General features: G+C 40.0%; 1 protein-coding gene across 3 annotated transcripts in view; it reads right to left on the bottom strand.

Annotated features, from left to right (window-relative positions):
- pkdcca (protein kinase domain containing, cytoplasmic a) overlaps nucleotides 1-17,899 on the bottom strand; it is a 68,074-nt gene extending 50,175 nt beyond the window's left edge. For 2 of the 3 annotated variants that reach the window (XM_069931149.1, XM_069931150.1), the window contains exon 1: nucleotides 17,065-17,899. In XM_069931149.1, coding sequence (XP_069787250.1) covers nucleotides 17,065-17,754 — 690 coding nt within the window. In that variant the 5' untranslated portion in view covers nucleotides 17,755-17,899. The remainder of the gene's footprint in view (nucleotides 1-17,064) is intronic. The other variant, XM_069931148.1, reaches the window with a different exon arrangement.
- Nucleotides 17,900-23,434: the final 5,535 nt, after the last annotated feature.

The following is a 23,434-nucleotide window of genomic DNA, read 5'->3' on the forward strand; positions in this document are numbered from 1 at the left end:
CTGATATGGTCTTCAGTTACCATTTTAAGAAAACAGCACATAGATATGCATCCAGAAATTGATTGAAAAAACTTTGTAACAAAAACAAAAGAGATAAATGTGGCCAGTGGTAGTGCAAAGCAAATTCTTGTCTGTCCCATCATATAGTTGCAGACCAATTATTATTTCAAGATGATTGCAACTGAAAGAAACCTCACCAGCTTGCCCAAACACCAGATATTCTCTGTATCAAATTTCAATCAAATTTCATAGATATTAATATAAATGTCAGATTTAAATGATGATGACAAGGATGTTTGCGGAAATATATCCTTGTCCTGGAGATAGTTAATCATCAAATATATTCATTGATTTGGAGTTATCTACGAATCAGATCAAATAAGAAGGACAGATTTTCTTCGCTGAAGAACATTAGTGAATCAAAAGTTTTTTTTTATTTGCAACATCCCAGTACAGTGAACCCCGGTATCTGAAATTCAAGTAACCAGCTGACTCAAGCAATGAGCAAAAAAAATCGAGGAAAATAAATTTAAAAACTGAAATAAATAAGAATAAAATAATTGGTAAAAAAATATACGCAAATTTAAAATTGTAGAAGTTCTCTGAAGTAACACATAAATCTTTGGTGAAGATGGGCGCAAATATTCCGCCAGCGGAGTGCCTTGGTCGTGCTTTGCTAATAGCAGCTGTTTGAATAAAGTTGTGTGAAACAGCAATGGATAAAGAGCTGGGTGATGCCACTCACCATTGGTGTGACTCTCTTAAAGTGTCTCCTTATCCCTCCTAGTAAAAGTTGCCCCGATCAGAAGCTTTATCTGTAAACTTGGGGGGGGGGGGGGGCAGAGTTAATTATCTATAATGTTATTGTTTGTCTTTTGGGCAGCTCCATGGAGGGGGAGGAACCTGCAGATGCAGCAAAAGTTAATTTTTTTCAAAGAATGTGACTGAAAATAAAGTAAAATGCTTTAAAATTTATATATATATAATTTTTAAAAATATATATGCAAATGAAGTTTGTTCAGTGTAAGTACAGTATATATTTTTGCCTTTTAAATTGTTTATTCTTAATGCACTTGGAGCCTCCATGTTGATGCAATAACAAAGAAGGCTTGCCAGCAGCTATATTTTGTGAGGTGTTTGAGGAGATTCAGTATGTCACCAAAGACTCTCGAAAACCTCTACTACCGTGAAGAACATTCTGGCTGGTTGCATCACTGTTTGGTATGGAGGCTCCAAATCTCAGAACAAGAAAAAACTCCAGAGGATTGTTAACTCGGCCTGCGACATCACAGGCACCCAACTTCACTCCATCAAGGACAGCTACATGAGGCGGTCTTAAAAAAGCAGCTCTATCCTCAAAGACCCCCGCCACCCAACCTATGCCCTCTTCACCCTGCTGCCATCAGGAAGGAGGGACAGCTGCCTAAAGACAAGTACTCAGCGGCACAGTGACAGCTTCTTCCCCCCACTGCCATCAGATTCATGAATGATCGACGAACTAAAGACACTGCCTTATTTTTTGTCCATTACTATTTTAATTTTTTTTAAATATTAATATTGTAAAATGTTTACACTAGGATGCTGCCACAGAATGCTGAATTTTGTGACTTTGTTCATGACAATAAATTCTGATTCTGATTAGTTAGGCATTATAAGAGCAAGTCTCAAGCAACCAGAAAATACACTAATCCGGCATCTACCAATCCCAATAGGTGGCAGATACTAACGGTTTTACTGTAGTTTCATTAGTGCATTACTGAGACTATTTCTTGTATCTGTACTTAAATTTAAATTTCCCTACTTCAATGGTGGGATTTGAACTCTTATCTCTAAATCAATGTTCCAGAATTTTGGCTTCCAGTCCACTAAGTTAAACAGTAAGTTAAACCTTCCTACTTACCCATACCTGCTGTTTTACATAGTGTTATTCTAACAGTTATAACCTAATATATTTGCAAAAACAGATTCATGGAAGATATTTTCTGATCCAAGATGTTAAAATCAAAATATTTTAACATTATTTAGCTCTGCAATTACTTTAAATTAACATTAATAGATTTTTAAGAACTTTTTTTAAACATGGTAAAAATTATTATTCGGGGATGCTTATGTTTAAACTAATGCACGTCAACGCCAGTCTCTAGATCTGTTGCACACACCCTTAAAAACACAAGAATTGCGGGAGAGAAGGACAGCCAAACTCCATAGGAAACGGACTCCTTTTTTACAATTGTTTTACAATTATAAACTGCTGATAAAATTTTTAATTTGACATTTCAGTCAAAATGAATTTTGATTAATCTAATTGCCAACTAAATTGGAAATGGTATTCCATTATTCCATTAAAAATATAGTTTCAAGATTACACTTATTATGGTATTTAATACACCCTACCTCACTAGTTATAAAGCAATAAAGAAGACAGAATTTTTCACTGGATCAAAGGAATTTTCATTTCCAAACTATGGGGGTTAAATTGAATGGTTCTCACCAGATGAGAAAAAAGAAGCAAGTAATAAAGAGCAAAATCCAATGGATGGGAAAAGTTAAACTCTACCCTATGTAATCACATTGCTACTTCATAATTGTTTAATTAATTCAGTTGCTCCATCAAGAATTGAAATGAATGGCAGCTTGAAGGTATAAAGGTGATAGAGGATTGTTTTAAAAAAGGACGGTTTCTTTCTTTTAATCAATTTAGAGAAAATTTGGAATATCTGCAAATTCTTTATTTGTGTATTATCAAGTTAGAGCATTGATAAGGGATAATTTTGGAAGAGAAATGAAAATACCTAAATTAATGAAAGTTGAATTTTTGATTTCACATTTGTTAAAGAAGGGTTTTATTTCTGATATGTATGCTTTGTTGCAGGTTAGCATGGATAAACCAAATTTAAATAAATGGGAATTTATTTTGGGATTTATCTTATGATATACCTCAGGAAGATTGGGAAACTATGTGCCAAGATGGGGTGACTAAATTACTTAATGTAAGATTAATGGATAATTTTAATTTTTTGCATTAGTTGTATTTGACCCTTGAGAAATTGAAAAAGTATGGATTTAGTAATTCAGATTTATGTTTTAGATGTGGACAGCATACTGGAACATTTTTGCATTCAGTTTGGCTTTGGGATAAGGTCAAACCATTTTGGGAAAAATTATTTAAGATTAAATTACCATTAGATCCCTTTTTTTTTTTTATTGGGTTATGTTGTCTCGTTGACTTGTTTGGGGTTGGATAAGTTTCAGAGAGCTTTTGTTCTTCTAGCACTGGCGGTAGCGCTGAAGTGTATTGCAAGTACTTGGAAAGATAATGTGGTAGTAAATATAGTTCATTGGCCCAATGAATTGAGCTCCTATATTTACATGGAAAAAAAACATATAATTTGTATGATAATTATACTTTTTTTGTTCAAATGTGGCCACCTTATTTGAAATGTATGGGTTTAGAAATATCTTAAGTTACTATATAGTTTATTTCTGTATTCGGTGGTCATATATATTTTTTGGCTCCCCTTGCGGGGCATGCTGAGGATGAAGGGGGGGGGCGGGAGGGTGGGATAGGTTTATATTTTAGATTATTTTGATATTATTTTTTGTATCGTTTTTATGTATTTTGAAAATCTTAAATAAAGTTTAAAAAAAAGAATTGAAATCAGGTATTATCCATGTAATAAATGATGAGTTTAAAGTTTTTTTTGTGTAGAATGGCAATATATTTACCCACATTAACACTAAGTGTCAAGTATGGAGTCAAATTATAATACTGGTTACCTGCAGAGAAACGCTTCCTCTGCTTGATTACATCATCAGCCTGACATTTCCGCCATCTACACCTGTTCCCTCAAAGTATTTTTGACACCTGAAATGACAGCCTTATTATCAGTGATAAATAGTGGGAAATCTATATTGTTTTACACCAGGCTGGTGAAACTGCCAATTATTGTCATTTCTTAGTTTGCCATTCCACAAAATATAGCACAATTTGACTGTGTATTGGTGATTTGTAAACAATTTAATTAATGTTTTCAAGTGTTCACATCTGTGGAAAATTCTACACAAAGTCATATATGTTTTGGAAAAATGGTTTTAACTGAAAGGTTCCACATATTTCATAATTCATCTACTGTCATCTGTTTCTCAGAATCAAATTGATGAGCGAACACATTAATAAAAGGCATAGAGATCCTACAGAAATCGCTTGCATGTATTGGAAAAAAAATATGATTTTCAACTAATGAAGATCGAAAACAATTTAAAGAAATTGTATTTATTCTTGTATTTCATGTTGAACAACAATTTAACCTTCTCTCACATTTGTGTACATACTGTACTTATAATTTCAAGTAATAACTGAAATGTAATGTTAAAAGATTCCATTATTTTCAGCCTAATCGCTGGGTTTCCAGATAGTTCAATCTTTCTTTTCAGTTTAGTTTAGAGATACAGCACGGTAACAGTCCTTTCCAGCACCACCTAAATAGACCCATGTGACAGTGACCATTTAACCAACTAATCCTGTATGCCTTTGGAATGTGGGAAGAAATCGGAGAACCCAGAGGAAACACAGACAGAGCTGGATTCGAACTCGAGTCACTAGTACTGTAATAGGATTGCACTAACCGCTACACTAAGAGTGCCAGCCACTTTGTTCCTTAGTTATACATCATTCTCCAAAACAAAATGGTTTATATTTGGCTTGGAATTTTATTCATTTCACATACAACAAAGACATTTATACTTTTCAAGACACAGTATTTTTTTAAGAAAATCAGTTTGCACCTCAAGTCAACCACTGATTGTTCTGGTGAAAGGTAATTAATTGTGTATGAATAAGGGAATGACCTATAGAATCAAAGTTACTAAATTTACACAATGTCTCTCGCCATCTGTTAAAGTTCCCTATTGTAATGCAGCTTGTAATTTTTTTTAGGTTAAATTGTCCGTTGTTGTTTCTAATAATGGCACGGAGAACCTTGTAGGTTTTCATGTGCAAGACAACCTTGGTGTAATCTGTCACAGCCATGGTCTCTCAAAGGCCCTTCATTCTTCTAAATAATAGTGACACAGCTGCCCCAAACTTAGAGTAAAAAGAGAAAAGGTTAGCCTGGCATACAAAGCTTGACAAGCTCACTGGGATGAAACACAAAGTGACGACCTTATTAAGCTGTCATCAGCAAGTTAACAGCATGCAAGCAATAGACCCTCGTGAATGAATAAGCAAGTAAGATGGGCCCTGTTTTGTGTGAAATGAATAGCAAACAGAATTACTGGAGGGAGAATCTTAGTGTGATTCAGAAGTGCTCTTATGCCAGAATCCAGCACTGCTTTAACTCAAAGTGACTGTATTTTGTGTGAGTAAAGGGCTGAGGCATTTTCCTACACTTCTTTGAGCAGATGGCTTTTTTTATTCAGCTCAAGCACATGAAGTTCACTGGGAGAGCTTTAATAAAAAAAAGGAGAGCATCATGCAAGTGAAGTAGCTTGCAAAACATTTTACTCTGTAGATGGATGGATGCAATTGGTCACAATCAATTGCTGTGCTTAAAAAAAAATGAACTCCCACTTAAACTTCAAAGGCAAGTTAACACATAACACAGTATAATTAACCTTGCTATTTTATTTTACACGTCCAGTGGTGTATTCATGGGGACAAACTTCACTTTACTTGACTTAGGAGTTTGAAAAGCAATGTTTAGATGTTAATTTATGGTAGAAAAGGATATGACTAATTCAGATACTCAAAATAAATTCAAATGACAAAATTATGTTAAAAAAATTATCAAACAGATTGTAATATTTACTTTTTGTTGGGTTGAAGGTCCAAAATTTAGGTTCCTCTTAGAAGTGGCAAGTGTGGAATTCTTGATGGTGGAGAACATTTAGGCATATTTGTATTAAACCCATGGCAAATCCCCTTGGAATCCTCTTGAGGAACCATTAATGATCTAACATTTATTATATCATTTTTAAAAAAAACATATTTTCAATTCCAAACTTCCTCAAGGAGAACAATCTATTGTCTATCTCAGTAGTTCTCAACCTTTTTCTTTCCACTCACATACCACTTTAAGTATTCCCTATCCCATGGATGCTCTGTGATTAGTAAGGTAGTATGTGGGTGGAAAGAAAAAGGTCGAAAACCACTGTTTTAATCGTACCCAATTGACTCGTTATGTGCATGGTTTCATAACTCCAAAGGAAATGAGGCAATTATAGTTTTTCTCAAGCAAAATATTTCAGTAACAATTGGGTCTACAGCAGTAATTCTCAACCTTTCTTCCCCCCTCACATACCACCTTAAGCAATCCCTTAAAAAACACAGACCACCGATGGCATAGGGATTACTTAAAGTGGTATGTAAGTGGAAAGAAAAAGGTTGAGAACCACTGGGTAAAGGTACAGGAAATTCCCAGGTTATGACAGGGTTCTGTTTCTGAAAACCATCCCTAACCCAAGCTGTTCATGTCAGTAATGAACAAAAACAGTGCATGAGAGAATATGACAGAAGCAACTGGGATTGGAGAATGAGCAGAAACAGGAAGAGGAGCCACCAGCCAGCCTCATGACTCAGTGAGTGAGCGAGCGAGTCTGATCGGTGCTACCTGTCCTGCTCAATCCAGCTGGATTGGAGGTCAGGCAGAGAGGGCATACAGAAATGCTCTGTTCCCATTCTTCAAAAGATGAATGAAGATGGTGGATAAGTTGAAGATGACAGAGGAGAACTTGAAGGTGACCTTCCCATGTGTCATCCACCCGTGACGTTCTCAGTGGTGGAGCCTGTTGGTTTGGTAGGTGTCCAATTATCTCACAGCGTGGTTTTCTTTCACGGAAAAAATGCAGAATTTGTCTTTTTTTTTCTTTACACGTTTGAGAGACCTAGGAGTACAGGTGAACAGTTGCCTGAAAATGGTGACTCACGTTGACAGGATAGGGAAGAAGATATTTGGCACATGTACCTTTGTTGGGTGGGATTTTGAGTAAAAACCTGGTGATCATCTATGCAATGCACTAATGAGCAAATGATTTCCAATGACCAACTTTCTTTAGCAAAACGGTCAAATTGAAAATATGAGAGGGGTGACGTGAAAAATATTTTCACCCAGAGGATGGATGGTAGAAGTCTGAAACTTCCTACTTAAAATGGTGATACAAGCAGAAATTCCAACTTATAAATGGGACAGCACGTAGCGGTGACTGCAACACCTTTACAGCACCAGCGATTGGGACCAGTGTTTGAATCCCACACTGTCTGTAAGGAGTTTGTACGTTCTCCCCGTCTCAACGTGGGTTTTCCCCGGGACTCCAGTTTCCTCCCACCGTTCAAAACATATCAGAGGTGTAGGTTAATTGGGTGTAAATTGAAGGGCATGGACACGTGGGCCAAAATGGCCTGTTATCATGCTGTATGTCTAAAATTTAAATTTGGATGTGCAAGGCACCAGAAACAGGGAGCACCCCCCCTCCAACCCATTTGGAGAAGCATGAGAAATGACCCTACAGAATGGTGACCACGGCAGTGGACCAGCGAGGGGCTCAGCAGCTGAAGGATGAAGGACCCACACAGGCTGTGGGTGATTGGGGACATGGTTGAAAGGCTTACACAGAATATGAGCGAATGGAGACTGACTTATGGAAACCTGGTATTGGAACCGGGATATCAGAGAATGCTGAAGGCAAGAAGGGATCCTAAAGGGCCTCAGGTGCTGAAGACTCCCCGATCATATCGGCAGTCTGGATCTGGTGTTTGGGTTGCTGCCGGTTTGAAAAGGAATGTGTGAAGCTGTGGGAACACTGGAGGCAAATCCATGAACACTCTAAGTCTCTGAAGGGACTTGCTTTTGTTTCTCTTTCTCCTATTGTTAGGGGGGACTGGGCAATGCTCACGGGGACCCTTTCTTGGCATCAATCAGACGAAAGTTGAAGTATATCATGTATATTACATTTTAAATTACGCTAAAAGGAAACTTTGAACCAAGTGGCTGACTTCAATGGGAGCAAAAAAAACAATGCCTTTAATTTCACCCCAAAACATTTGCAAACTAAGTTGTAATGGTAGACTAACATAAAAATTAATTTTATTTCTATTGAACTATTTATCCTCAACTTTAATTTTCTAAACTGATCCAAATTGTCTCATCATTGGGTTATGTAAAGGGAGCTCAAAGTCTGGGTCATCCCTTGATTTAGACTCATTTTTTGATTTGATTTCACAACCACTTAATGGTGCATTGTGATAGTACAGATTCTATCACCCAATGTGTATATGTACAGATTGTAGTGTAGGATGACTGTGATTGGCTGAGAGTGTAGCCACACCTACTGGCAGGTCATTCTGGACTGGTCAATCTACTTGTGATATGCTCCAGTCTTTTAGTTAATAAAAGCCTTGGTTTGGATCAACAAGTCTTTGGTTCTTTCGACGCGGTCTAGAAGCACAAAATATCATTTTTATTAACTAGTTCCTAAGTAAGCAAACTATGGAAGTCTGGACATGTTTGGGGTTTTGCACTTTAAGAAGTCAAGTGTAAGGAGAATTTATAAAGTTCATGGTAAGACTCTTAAAAGCATTCATGTGCAGGCAGGACATAACCAGGTTCTAACATTAGTGGGAGCGAGCAGATAAAAAAGGCGCCACGCCACAACATATACCAGAGTCAACGGTTAAATAGCGGGCCACACTGATTTTTTTTGGCAGCATCGGACTGGGGTGGGGGGGGGGGGGAGTGGTGGTGGCATCATACTGGGGTAGTGCCGACAGCACCACGTCACATAACAAATTATTTTAAATTCATTATACATTTTTATTTTAACATCAAAGCACAAGGAACTAAAGTAAGATACAGTTTTAAAGGAAGTGCATAATTGTTATTCATATTTAAAATTAAAACATAATATAAGCATGTGTTATTTAATTATTTAAATGAAAACAAAACAAACCTTTTATCACTAACATAATTTTGAAAGGCAAGGAGAAATAAATACCTTCAGAGCTATTCCTACCCAGATGCCAGCGGCCAGACCTCTCCCCCTGAGCACATTCTTTAAAAGTGGCAGCTTTTGGAACTGTGACCCACCAGTGCAAGCGCATTACAGGAGACTGAGCAGTGAACACTCAGTTCCAAAAGGTGCCACTTTGGAAGAATGTGCTCAGGGGGTGTGGTCACTCCCCCTGCACCCTTCCTAGCAATACCACAATGTGCAGAGGGATCTGGGGTTGAAAGTGGCCATACAACTAAATAGGGTGGTAAAGAAGGTGCTTGGCTACATTGGGCAGGGCATTGAATATGAAAGTCAAGCTTATTATCATCTGATTGCACCAGTACCACGCAGCAAAACAGAGTTCTCCAGTCGTCAGTGCCGAACACGCGGACACACAGCCATAAAACACAAACAAATATTACATATGCAGGACAAGCATTCACATACTGTATTCATATAAATAACTAAATATTGTTCCATGAATATGAGAGTCTCGGATGGTTAATGCAGACAGTTCCTTTGATCGTTCAATATCATCACTGCCCATGGGAAGAAGCTGTTCCTCAGCCTGGTTCTCTTTCCTCACGTCGATTGGGGGAAGGGGGGTGGGGTGGGGAGGTGATTCCAATGATCCTCTCTGCCACACTTATGGTCCTGTGGATCAATCTCTGATCTTTTTCTCTGTAACAACTGTACCACACTGTGATGCAGCGAGCCAGGACGCTCTTGATAGAGCTCCTGTAAAAGGTTGACATAATGGTGGCTGGTAGCCTTGCCCAGGAAATGCAGTTGCTGTCGCAGCTTCCTGACACATGAGGAGATGTTATGAGTCCATGTCATATCCAGGTGAGATCATTTTGCAGCTAAAAGAAAAGCTTTGGTTATGTCTTGCTTAGAATACTGTGTGCCCTTCTGGTCACCCATTACAGGAAAGATGTGGAGGCTTTGAAAAGGATACAGAAGAAATTTATAATTATGCTGCCTGGATTAGAGGGGATGAATTATGGAGAATGATTGAAATATAGGAGGCTGAGGGTGAGGTGACACTGACTAGGGATATATAAAATCATGAGATACATTGACATTCATCACCTTTTCTGAAGGTAAAAATGTCACACACTAAAGAACATGCATTTAAAGTATGAGGGAGGAAGTTTAATGGAGATGTACAGAGCAAATATTTTACAGAGAGTGGTAGGTGCCTGGAACAGGCTTCCTGGAATACTGATGGTATCAGATACAATGGTAGCACTGGAGAGGCTTCCTAATAGATATATGAATTTGTATGGGAGGAATGAATAGCTATCAGATACACGCAGCAGATTTTTAGTTTGATTTGGGCATGATATTCAACACAGATACGTGGGCTGAAGAGCTTGATCCTGCGCTGGGCAGTGTTCAATGCTCCATTACTTCATTTAGGACAAGAAGGCCTATCTTCAGGATTGAAGGACACCCATTTAAAACATAGATATTCTTTAGCTAGAGAGTGGTGAACCTTTGGAATTTGCTACCATGGGTGGATGTGGACACCAAGTCATTGGGTTTATTTAAGGCAGAGATTGATAGCTATCCGAATAGCCAGGGTATCAAAGCTTATGGGGAGTGGGGCTGAGTGGGAGAATGGATCAGCTCATGATGGAATAGCAGAGCAGACGATGTGCTGAATGGCCTACTTCTGCTCCTATATCTTATGGTCCACGTTCTTAATACTTCTCACAAGCTTTTAGAATTCATACTACCACCACATAAATCAAAAGATACACAGGTAATTTTTCCCCTAGTACTGAGCATTTTTGCATTAATGTTACTGAAGCTGGAAGGGTTCTTTAGAAATGTGAATGAGAATTAGACAGCAAAGGAAACAGTCTATTCAGCACAACTCATCCATGCCAGCCAAGATCCTTTCCGAAGTTAGTACCATTTGCCTGCATTTGGTCCACATCCCTTTTTAACATTTACTACTATATCCAAATGTCTTTTATACATTATAATTGTATTCATCTCGATGACTTCCTCAGGCATCTCACTCCATTTACCCATATCCTCTGTATGGGGGGGGGAACATCCTTCTCGTCCCTTTTCAATCTTTCTCCTTATAAGTATCACTGCCATCCTGCCTAGGGAACGGGAAAAATTGCAGGGCAAGCTGAACCCGGCAGCATTTCCACACTGCACCATTATTTGAAGGTAATTCTGCTGCTCAGGATTATCAGGAGGGTCCCGCCTCCAGTGATGACATTCTGAGTGATGTAGCTGTCAGAGCTTTAGATATTATGATCTTCATAATCACAATCAGATTAATTTGTCAAATGTTTATTGTTGAAATGTTAATGACATCTGAACACTAAGCAAAAAATACTTTTTGTGCCGTTTTTCAATGGAAGGTTTGCTAAATACTAATCAATAGTTTGCCGTGGCCTGCCTCACTCAGAGTGGCCAGTGAGTGAGTGAGCAACCGTCATTGGCTGTTTGTTTTATTTTGCCAAATGGCTTTTTTGGTAGTGGGTTTAGATTTTTTTGATATAATCAAATATTAATGCAATGTAACTTGTTTGATTGAGAATGTGAGGTTCCTTGGATGAAATGATCTGATTTAAGTGTAAGGTAACTTTTTGACTTTAACATGTACTCTGTATTTTTCGATGTGGAATTTCAATGTCAATAAAAATATTGAAAAAGAAAAAAAAAGACTTCTCTGGCTTTCATTAACCACCCCCCCCCCCCCGATTCTTCCCTTGATGACCCCCCAATTCTTTCTCTTCCCCTATTTCCATCGCAAAAACAATCCATTCTCACCTTTCTATCACATTTCATTAACACCTTTTATTGGTCTAGACTCTTCCCCCAGCCAGGATTGCCTGTATTCTGAGATTTCCTGGAGTTTTTTTTTGTTCTTTCTCTTTATTGCCTTGAAGAAGGGCTCAGGCTCTTAACATCAGCAATACATTTTTTTCTCCCATGGACGTTGAAAGACCGACTGAGTTTCCAGCATTTCAGGGTTCTCAGTCAGTAACTCTCGTTTACGACAATCACATACACAGAAAATAAGCAATGAATGGTGACTGAACACCACCACCAGAAGCCTAATTTTACTCTTTCTCATCCCTACATCCTCCAACAAGGTGGAATTGGATCAATTGTTTTGTCAACATTTGAAGTGAATTGATAATGGTTAAATTTCACGATCTAAATGAACAACCCTCCCGCTTGAAATCACACAGTGGTGGCTGGAGCAGGTCATTTTTCTTTGCTAACCCAGATTTCCCACCCAAACTCCAGTCTGCATTATCGTGCCGGCGGAAGAAATTAACCCAAGACTACCTTCCTCCCAGTCCAACTTTTCACGGGAAGCCATTCTCGGGCGAGTTAAAGTCTAGCTCGTGTTTGAATTGCTGGATTCGCGAGTTAATAATTACCCATTAACAGACCCAACGTGCTGCACAAGGCTTCCATTCCCTGGGGAGACTCCGGCAGGGGTTTTTTGTCACATGACCTCGATCCGGTGGGTTCTTGTGTGTGTTTTCTTTTACCTTTGCCGTAGAAAGGACACTGCTTGACCTGCTGAGTTTCTCCAGCATTTGTGCTTTCCTTCTTCCACCGTGATGGGCTTTATTATTAGAGAGAGGGTTCAGAGACAGTGCAACATTTCGTGCCAATCTTATATTCTCATGAATGCAAGGAACTGGCTTTATTCAAATAAAATCGTGCGCATGTGGACGGGAGCGACGACACGAGGGGCCACTTTAAGTCTGCGACCGCCGCCAGCTCCGACCGGGGAGGCAGAGTGTTGACCCTTCGGGGCCGCCGAGACTCAAAGGGCGGCTCTCTCAAGGGGTAGGAAGGTGACTGCCATATCCAGCCAGACAGCCCTCCTTCTCTCCCCGAGAGGCAGCGGAACAAAGATCGCCCTCAGCTGCTCTTGAAATGCGGCTTCTGCAGAGCGGAAAAATGACAGGCAAACGATCAACCCAGCGGAAAGCAATGAGGTTCGGAGATAACGAACCGGAGAGCATTGCATTGCCCCGCCCGAGTGAGCCTGACAAGACGATTCTCTGTAACGATTTGCTTGCTGCAATGTCAATACTAAATTAACACCTTGACAAAATAACATCCAGAATGGAAGAGAACTATTATGTTCTATTAATATGAACTGAACAACATTAATCCAAATCCACAAGACTGCCACTTCTAACGAATGAAAAGACCAGACTGAACAGATCCGTGTCTGGAACACGCTTCAATCTGGCGGGAGGTGTTTTTCTCTCTCTTCCCCCCCCCCCCCCCCCCCCCCATCAGCCTGATTCGCCGGAATTCCCGCATATTTCACACGGCCGTGTATAATATGTAAGTAACATCACACCAAACAAAGTACCACGTTCATGAATCAAGCGCTACCGCTCGAATGGTGGAAGCAACTCCCGAGGGTGACTTTTGGATAGACATATGAATATGCGAGATATGGATTACGAGCGGGCAGATGGGAGTTAGTTTAATTTGGCAGCAAATTTAACTTGGACGGTCCCGTACTGTACTTGATCCATGTTCCAGATTGGTTCATCGAGTGTATTTTGTTAACCGAAATGCAAGTACTGCTTTCCCCCACCCAGTGGATGATCAATTTAACCCCCCCCCCCCCCCCCCCCCCCCCCATGAGTCTCGCAGATTACCATCTTCTTTCATCCGAATGACGGCCATCAGGTAAAATAATGACATTGATTTCGGGAGGAGGGGCGTTTCTGGTACAAGTGATCGATCGAGACATTAATCATATTGTGTTCCCCAAATGCTTCTTACAACTCCAAAGCGCCATTGAATATTCCTACGAACATCTTGCAGAAAATAACTGGTCAGGATGATTCAATGATGTTGTAAGTGTTGGCTATATTTATAAACTGTTTCAGCTGTGAGATTTGGGGACTTCTTCGTCCATTTCAAAAAAAATGGTTGACCGAGTTGTGTAGCAAGTTGGCAAAGGAACAAGACAGCACGTTAATTAGTAGGGGGTGGGAAGTCAATGACGGGAGGGGCGGGGGCTTCTCTGCTTTAGTGACAAAGCGAGTGTAATTTGTACCAACTCAATGTCAAGTCATAAATCAGTGATCCGGGTCAATTCTGCTCTGGCGACCCTTGGATCCAATTTTACTAATTAAACAACTTTTGCCCAAAGATAGGATTCTCTCCCTGCCCCTAGACACCTGCACCTGGAGAAACGAGAATAGATTTCGCAACAAGGCAGCCGTTTCTGCTAATTCAAATCTACACTAAAAACTTCATTTAGTTGAGTGAGCGTGTGGTTCACAGAAGAGTAGTTTATGAACAGTTTGCCTCAACAAGCAAGTAATGTAGTTTAGATTTTTTAAAAATCGGTTATGTCTCAAGACAGGCAGCACATTTTAGCAGGCCCTGAGAGCTGGATTTTTCAACACAACCTCTTTTAAGGAGGTGCCACTAATGTGAATCATTTAAACGTCATTCGTCATCCGTCTGATGTAGTCGTATACAAATAGCTCTATGTCGACCCTCAAGTGCCTCCCAATACTAATGCCATGTATCATTTCATCGGCTGTTACAATTCTTATACAAAACATTTAAACACATATCTGAAAATACAATCTGAAATAGTTCGGTATATTTGTATTGCTTACATTTTTGTTTGCTTAAATATTCTTAAATTTGGCACAAATCTTCTTCTCGGGGAAATAGAACGAATGCTCCAGGTTCTACCATTTCCATTTTACTTTTAATCATACACATGTTGCACTCCGCTACAACTTAATTAACGTTATGATATCTTCCCTTTAGCTCTGTTGCAATTATTCTTGGTCTTTTTCTGCTTGCAGCCAAACTTTTCTTGACAAAATCTGACACTATATATATATATATATATATATATAAAATCAACTTTGATTTAATACTGTCGAGGAACAAGTATTAGCCCAAACAGTTTTTACGTAAAGTTATATAAAACAAACTGCGGACCATTTTCACGATCCTTAAACAGATCTTTTAAAAGAAGATAGAATTTGATGATGTCATTCATTCGAGAGAGAATAGCGCAGTTGGCGGATAGGGTCAAATGCAACTATTAAGTGTAACATTTAACTGTCATTTAGAATGTAGCCTTTAAATATTGGAACTAAACGTTGAAAATCCTGAAGCTACATGCAAGCAGCATATGTACAGGAAGAAACAGAGTTGACGTTTAAGATCTGTCTTTTCATCACTGAGAAATGAAAACAAAAGCAGAAAACATTTTGCCGAGTTCTGTTTCTTTGGCGTCTGCGAATTTAAAAAAAAATTCCAATGTCGAAATTATTAACTTCTCAGCATAAGAGCTGCAGTTTTCCTAAAATGTGGCTGCCTTGCTTTATAGTTTCAACATCTCGACCTCGGAACTGCACGTATTTACATTCGGTAGTGAACGGGTCGGATTGTGCAAGTCACAGAAAGAAATGAGTCTCATCTGATCCTGGCAATACACAATGTGCCTGTTATCTTGCAAATTATGCATATAGTCTGCCATCTGCCCTGGCCGTCCCACACAATCCTTTTCCCAATTAAAATAAAAGATTAAAAACACTAAATGAGATAACAACATAATAATATCCATCGAACGCAAAGTAATTAGTCGTTTTTTTCCCCATAAGCTATTGTCATTCCTGCTGTACGAGCGCAAAAAAAGTGCATGTGGTTTTTTTTGGCCATGTTATCATATATTTAATCTGCCTTCCTTCATTCTAAATTAATTTAAGCACAACGGCACTGGAAAAGGGATCTATTCAAAGAGAGTCCAAAGGAAAATCACACTGAACAAACACGTTGTGGTTGTCCAAAGCAGCACCGCACAATCGACTAATTGAAGGGCCGATTCCACAATAGTTTGTTTTAAATTAAAACCAAATCATTAATCGTGAACAAAGCCCGAGGTAAATCACAGCAGGAAGGATTCCCCCGGGGATCGTAACGGGATTAAGTTTGGCCATTGGGAATTAGCACATTAGCAGGTGACCTGACAACCTAAACGTCTCTGCAAGAGTGTGGATTCACTAAAAATGTGTCCAATTAAATCACGTGCGCATCTTCAAAACGACCAAGAGCCATAAGTTGTGTGATTGACTTTCTAACATATTCCACGTGTAATGTACCAGGTTTCTGCTGCGTTCTGGCAAGAGCCATCATTTTTTAAATACTGAGGAAATAGCCTATTAGCCTCAACTGAAGTATTGCTCGTTGATGTTTGAATCAGACCTGATTTTCTAGTTTAAACTGGAACAGTATTTGTGCAGAATCTGGTGCTCAATGCCGCAGCCTCGAAATCTACCATGACCCTTCTAGCGACAGTCATTTCAGGGCCCTTCAGAAAATCTGCTATTACACTGGCAACACATTTCTCAGACCCCGAGCTTTCTGCAAGGTGCTATCGCATCTTCTATTACCTAATCGAGAGGCTTTAAATAGTGGGGGGGGGGGGGGGGGGGAGCGCAAAGAGACAGGGTTTGGAGCTGAATTCGGCAACCCGAAAGAACCCGTTTTCCAATTCATGCGGAACTAAGTTCATGCAATCAAGATATCTGCATACAATATAAACGTGGGAGAGAAAAGGGGAAACCCACCCTTCTAATAAAAATGACATTTCGTTTGACAATCCAGCAGAATCCCAGCCCAGGCGTCTGTTTACTGAATGTTTATAGTGAGGATTTTGACTGTTGCGCGTTCATATCATGATCCAACTCTGTCGATCCGAATTATTTCTGACTAATTGGCCTGCTGAATCTTTTTTTAATCGGAATCTAGTAGCACACCTTTGCAAACAATCCATTTATGGTGAAACCAAATTCAATTACTATCTGGTTGTTTTGTGCAGGACTCATTCGGTTCCTAATTGAAGACTCTTGGATAAGATTAAGATGCAGATTCGAGCCGAGTGTTCACGGACAGTGAACATTTGACACTTAGGATCAATCCCAAGGATGGGTTTTGAAAAGGAGTTTCTCCACTAAGAATTAAATCACCCAATAAACACACTATCACTCCCTTCTCATTCGGCAATAGCCGATGAGCTTTGCAGGTTCCTACCTTAAGAATATTTGAATGCTGTAGTCGCTGTAAAAGTGTCATCTCTTTGACAAGTTTGAAAGACGCCAATCGGTAGCAATCTTTCAATGTCCCAAACTGTTTAACGCAGTTTTCCATGTCGTGTCCTTCAAAATCAACCGATTTTAAGGCCACCGCCAGGGTCTCATTAAGAACCGCTTTGTATACTGCTTTTGTGTATCCAGAACCCAAGTAATGGACACTAGTCGCGTTATTAATGTCTGGACAACTTAAAGAAAGGGAACGGAACTGAAAGTCAGTCTCTGGGCTGTTGGAAACGAAGGTGTTTTCGCCTTGAACGGTTGATGGTTTACTCCCGTGGAAATCCGGGCTTCTCTGCTGCTGATGCTGGGATTGGAACTGATCTGGAGAGCTGTTTTGCGCCAAGTCCATCAAGCGTCTTTCCAGGGGTCTGGCCAGTCTCCCCGCAGCCGCTGCAGGAGCGAGCTGCCGCCGATAGCGGATAACCTCCTCGTCCCTCTCTTTAATTTGCTTCAACAGGTCTTGGTCGGTTACCCGGTTCAAAAGCACGGGCTGCTCAATGCCGAGGTGGTCCTGGGCGGTCTGCTGGTGGTGATGATCAAAACCAGGGATCAATAATAAATTCAGTAAAGTGCCCAGGAAGAATGAAAAGCAAAGCCCCGCCGCAATGGCAATCTTTCTGCGTTTCATTTCGTGGTTAACCTGCGACCTGCGAGGGGAAACAGGAGAGAGGGTGGCCGAATGAAACTGAAGTTTTCACATTGTACAGTAAAAAATCCGACCCTGCAGGGAAGATGTTTTTTCCCCTCTTATGTATTCTTCGCATTGACTGCGCCCTCCTCCGATACATTGATAAGCAAACCAGCGTGACGTTTGGTGATTGACAGCCTTTTCGCAGCCGCGCGCAAAGCAGCTTGGGCGCTGTAGTCTCCACGGTTCGAGGTCGGCCGCGTCTCCAGAAGCTCAAAACTACATGTTCCGGCAAGCAGCATGGCACCCGCGAGGCGCCGGGTGTGATTGCGGTTGCTCGGGGCAGGCTCCCCGTCCCAATGCTTAACTTGGGCATCAGGGTGAACGCAGAGATCGTGGGCCGATGACCCCTGTTCCGTGACCCATTCAGCCAATCAGGGGCAAGGATGGGCTGGATTGGGCGGCAGCCTCGCCAATCCGATTGGCTCAGTCGAATAGCAATCATGGAGACCACGCCTGGCGGATCATTCTCGCCCGCCCCAGATCATGGACACGTGACAAATCTGCGCGCAAACACGAGAGCGCTTCACCGCCGGGGATATGAATGAGTGGTGTGATTGTCAATGACACGGTTATCCATCAAACGCACATTACCTTGCTATTAGCGACTAATTAACAGATGCAATCATGCTTCAAATTCTGGAAGAGCAGGAAAGAGGCAAAAAAAAATGTTTTGATTAGTGCGATAATTGATGAATGGCAATAAATGAGGGGCGCGTAACCCGAGCATCTTTTTTTTACCCAGCCTGTTCATTAATGTTGTCAACAACTGTTACAGAAGACTTGCTGAAATATGGACTTAAAGCCAATGGATCAATTTGGGCAACTTCTTACAAGCCTCATCCAATCAGCAGCACGCAACTTTTGAAAGGTGCCTTCTGGTGATGGAGTGTTTTTTCTAAAAAAAAATTAAACAGTAGTTTGACTTGTAACCTCTGTTGAATTCAGCCTGAAAATATTCTTACAATAAGGCATTGACTGCTATCAAGTTTATTCGCGTTTTAAGTGAAACAAAACACCAAGCAAGTGGGACAAGTGTGGCTTTTGATTGACCGCACACAGCACATGTATTCCTTCCAATGTGATCATTGAATTTCCTCTTCATTAAGATCTAATAAATACTGTATCTAACTATCGAAGAATATAAGAACCCCAAATCTGATTAGGTCCCTGTTAATTCTTTAAGAGGAAAACAAAACCTTCGCAAAAAGACACTTATTTAAAACATACCTCTTTTCACAGGGCAATTTAAAAGAATGAATAGGGCACAGGTTAAAGTGCAACTCGTTTGAATGATTTACTCTTCCCTTTTGTAAAGGGATGAAATAAAACACAGAGAGACGACCTGAAACATCGAGTTGCTTGTGACCATCGCTTCTCACAGAAGCTGCCTGTTTGGTGTGATTTTCTGTGTGTTAATTGAGCTGCAAGTCTTGTCAGAAAACTCACAGAATCGGCGACTTGTATGTTAAGTCAAAACATTTACTGCAGTGGTTTGCTTGGTGTGTGGTTCGAACCCATCCTGTTCCTTTTGTAGACAGGTTTACTGTGCTCATTATTCGTTTCTGCACTATTTTCCTGCAGAAAACAGACGCCATACCCTTTTATAGGCAGAATTCAATTGTAAGCCTCGTTGGAAGGAAATCTATCTTCACTGTGCTTCAGGTTTGGTGGGGTGGGGCGGTGAGCAGTGTCCGCACACGCCACACTTCGGGGAGACGGAAAGTCGAGCAATGCTGTCGGCATTAAGAAATACGCCATCTACTGTTTCAGTGCCTTGAAACCCGAGAGGCGAATATTCCGGCACTGGGAGACCAAGCGACCCCCCAGCAGTAAATCCAGCTCGTTTAAGAGCCTCCATTCCTACTGCTCACTTACCCAGAACATGTCAGTAAAAATATCCACGGCTTCGATATCCCCGAGATAGAAATGACGATGCCAAGTGAACTAGAACTCGGTCATCAAACGCACCACTGATTAACACGATGTTAGAGTTCTCCACACATAAAATTAACACGTCCCGGACAAAGTAAGAGAAATGGGAATTTAATGTTCCGATTTAGATCATTAGCTCACATTCATAAATATAAAATAAACGATTCAGGATCGGTTTGTTTAAAAAAAAAAGAAAATTTGTCGTGTTAGTTACTTTCAAAACTTGTAAATTTCATTACAACGAAAGGCCAGCGGAATCAATCAAAACCGAATGCCTGGACTTTAATTTTAAACAGTTTAATTGCCTTTTACTTCCTCTGGATGCTGCGTGACCTCCTGAGCTTTTCCAGCAATTTTAGGTACCGTACAAGATAGATCCATTGGTCAGACCACAGACATGAAATCACGTACAACCCTGAGATTCCTTTCCTGCAGGCGTGGCGGGACCTCCACTTATTGATAGCGCCAAAAAAAAAATCCAGCATCTGTTTCAGCCCCGAGTTTCATGTCATATTTGGGGAGGCTGCAGCGGTGTGCTGAATATCACATCAATAATAATCAATTAAATATGTGTTTGAAGCTCGCAAAAGACTTATTATTCTGGATGTTGTTTGCAGGGGCGTTTGTTGAGCTCAGCACATGTTCACAACGGAGTTCATTCAAATGAACTGCTATAATATTCATTCAGTGAGCCATTTCAGGGTATCAAGAGCCCACAGTTCTCGTTGTTTATAGATGCCTAAATTTCGCCTTTCCGTGTGCGAGTTTTAGCTCTGACAATAATGATTTCTGCAATATTCCTATTGGTTTGGAAAATGTTCCAGAGACTCGCTTCCAATAGCATTCTTCGATAAACAACGATTCACATCACCAAGGTTCTGAATTCCAGTCTTCAAGGCGGACCTCAGTTAATAGATTGAAGCTCTGGTCAATAAGAATAATGTTAGTTTAACATGTTGCTCCTTTGGAGTTGTTTCAAGCCCATTACGGGGAATAAAGGTGAAGCAGTTCCCATTTCCCCTAATAACCAAGGTGTTAGAGAGAAAAACAAATGTACCAAATAGAACATAGCACGCAAACGGGCCCTCTGGACCATGATATCTGTGCTGAATACGATGCCAAATTAAACTATATTTTTTTTCTGTTTGCACATAATCTAGAGCTCTCCATTCTCTGCATATTAATGCGCCTAAGTCATAGCCTCCTTGAAGCTACTCTGGTATCCGTTACCACCACTACCCGAGGAGCCCGTTCTAAACACCTATCACTGTGAGAAATAAAGGTAATGCACATCTTCTTTAAATTTCCCCCCTCTCTCTCTCTCTCCCTCTCTCTCTCTCTGACTGTAAATGCATACCCTCTAATATTTGACATTTGTACACAATGGAAAAAGAATCGGGGTATCGACTCCACCAATGCGTTTCATAATTTTCTAAAGCCTCTGCCTCTCCATAGAAACAACCCAATTTTGCGCAACCTCTCCTTGCAGTTCAAACTCTCGAATTCAGAGAGTGACTTAGTACATTTTTCTCTTTTGTTTGTCATTGCTCTTTAATATAAATGAAAAGATCAATACATTGATATACACCACATTAATAAATATATGAACATATTATCAAATAGATAACCGCAACACGGAGTGTAATACAAGAGGCAATTCTCTAATATTTCACCGACTATTCTAACATTACTTAAACGAAAATGTTTAAACTTATTTATTTTTCCCGCATCTTTGAGCAGACTTTTCAGGTACAGCACGGTGCCTTTGAATAGTATTCTAACCCGAATAAGATACACAATTGCAAACAGTTGCATTTGAGACATTTGACGTCTATAATTGACTTATTTTTCCCGAGACTTCTAAAGCAGTGAGACACCAATTAACAAACTGAAAGGAATCAGATTGGAAACAATAATTCACAATGCAACATCACACATCCACCTCCGACTATCCAAGCTGCATCACGGTGTGGTATGGGGGCACGATACTGTACCCCTGAGCATAAAGCCCTCCAAAAGGTAGTGGACACAGCCCAGGACATCACAGGCAAAATCCTCTCCAGTAAGGAGAGCACCTACAGCAGTGGTTCTCAACTTTGTTTCTTTCCACTCACATACCATTTTAAGTAATCCCTATGCATAGGTACTCTGTGCTTAGTAAGGGATTGCTTAAGAAGGGAAGGTTGAGAATCACTGCTCTGGATCCAATTGTTACTGAAATATTTTGCTTGAGAAAAATTGTCCTTGGCCCATTTCCTTTGGAGTTATGCACATAACGAGCCAATTAGGTACAATTAAAACAGTGGTTTTCAACCTTTTTCTTTCCATCCACATACCACCTTAAGCAATCCCTTACTAATCACAGAGCACCCATGGCATTGGGAACACTTAAAGTGGAGTGTGAGTGGAAAGAAAAAAGTTGAGAACCACTGACAGGCAGGGAACACTGCCTTCAGAGAGCAGCAGTGGTCCACACCACCCAGCACAAGCTCTGTTCTCACTGCTATCATCAGGAAAGAGGTATACGTGCCTCAAGATTTGCACCACCAGGTTCAGGAACAGCTGCAACCTTTCCACTATCAGACTCCTGAACAACAAACTCAATCAAAGACTCATTTAAGGATTCGCACTTTATTGATTTTTTTTATTCGCTCTGCATTGCACAGTACGTTTGTTTACATTTTTAATTTGTTTACATGTGTATGTTGTGTACAGTTTTTTTTCCATTACCAATAAGTGATAATTTTGCCTCACCCACAGGAAAAAATAATTTCAGGGTTGAACATGAGAAATCTGAACATCACTGTGCGCACACAGAAGATCCAAACCGTATCTTGTCTTCTGAAACAATTTCAGAATGACCTCCCTACTTAGATTTATTGACTTGCTGAATAAACTGGTTGCTGCATTTTTTAAAACTATAATATGAAGTACTTAAATATAGTCTTGTACGACCCTTTGAGATTTCCGAATAGCATTTAAATTTAAATAATTACAACAAAAATTGCTCCTTTCAATCATTTGAAACAAACACTTTGGAAGTAAGTCAAGCTTTGTGGGGGGAGGGGGTGCCAGGAATACAAAGCCTGTTACATTCTACCAGCCTGGTACATTCAATATATTATTGCACTTCCAGAACCAGCGTCGGTTTTTAAAAACAATGTTTTACTGCGGTGTCCACTCATCTATTTATCCTTCACAGAATCTCTTGTTGAAACATTTATTAAATTAATATTGTGACGCACATTGTGTAATTGTACTGTTTTATTGGTTATACTGTAAAATATTTTAAAAATTAAAAAAGCAAATGATAAACAATGCATGAATTCAAGAATATATTATATTGTTAGTCAGTTGTTCACCAAAATCCACAATTCTAAAGATTTTTGTGTTGTTTAAATATTAAAATGTTGTGCCTTTTTAGGGCCATTTCTCAAAAAAATCTTGTGAAGCCCAAGATGGAACACACCTACGGTATATACTTATATAATAGTTGAGTTTTTTGGACAAATCTTTCAGGTCAAATTTTGCCGGGGGGGGTGGAGAACCTCAAATTTTATACGTCATTCTTTTGGCCGCAGAAAGTATCTGCATTTTGCAAGGCAACAGAACAGGGTAGTAAACTGCATTTGATCAGCTGGGCCTAGGATAGAGTCTGTGGCTGGAGCGTCAGGAGCTTGGATGG

This window comes from Narcine bancroftii, chromosome 4, assembly GCF_036971445.1.
Source record: "Narcine bancroftii isolate sNarBan1 chromosome 4, sNarBan1.hap1, whole genome shotgun sequence".
NCBI classification, from domain to species: domain Eukaryota; kingdom Metazoa; phylum Chordata; class Chondrichthyes; order Torpediniformes; family Narcinidae; genus Narcine; species Narcine bancroftii.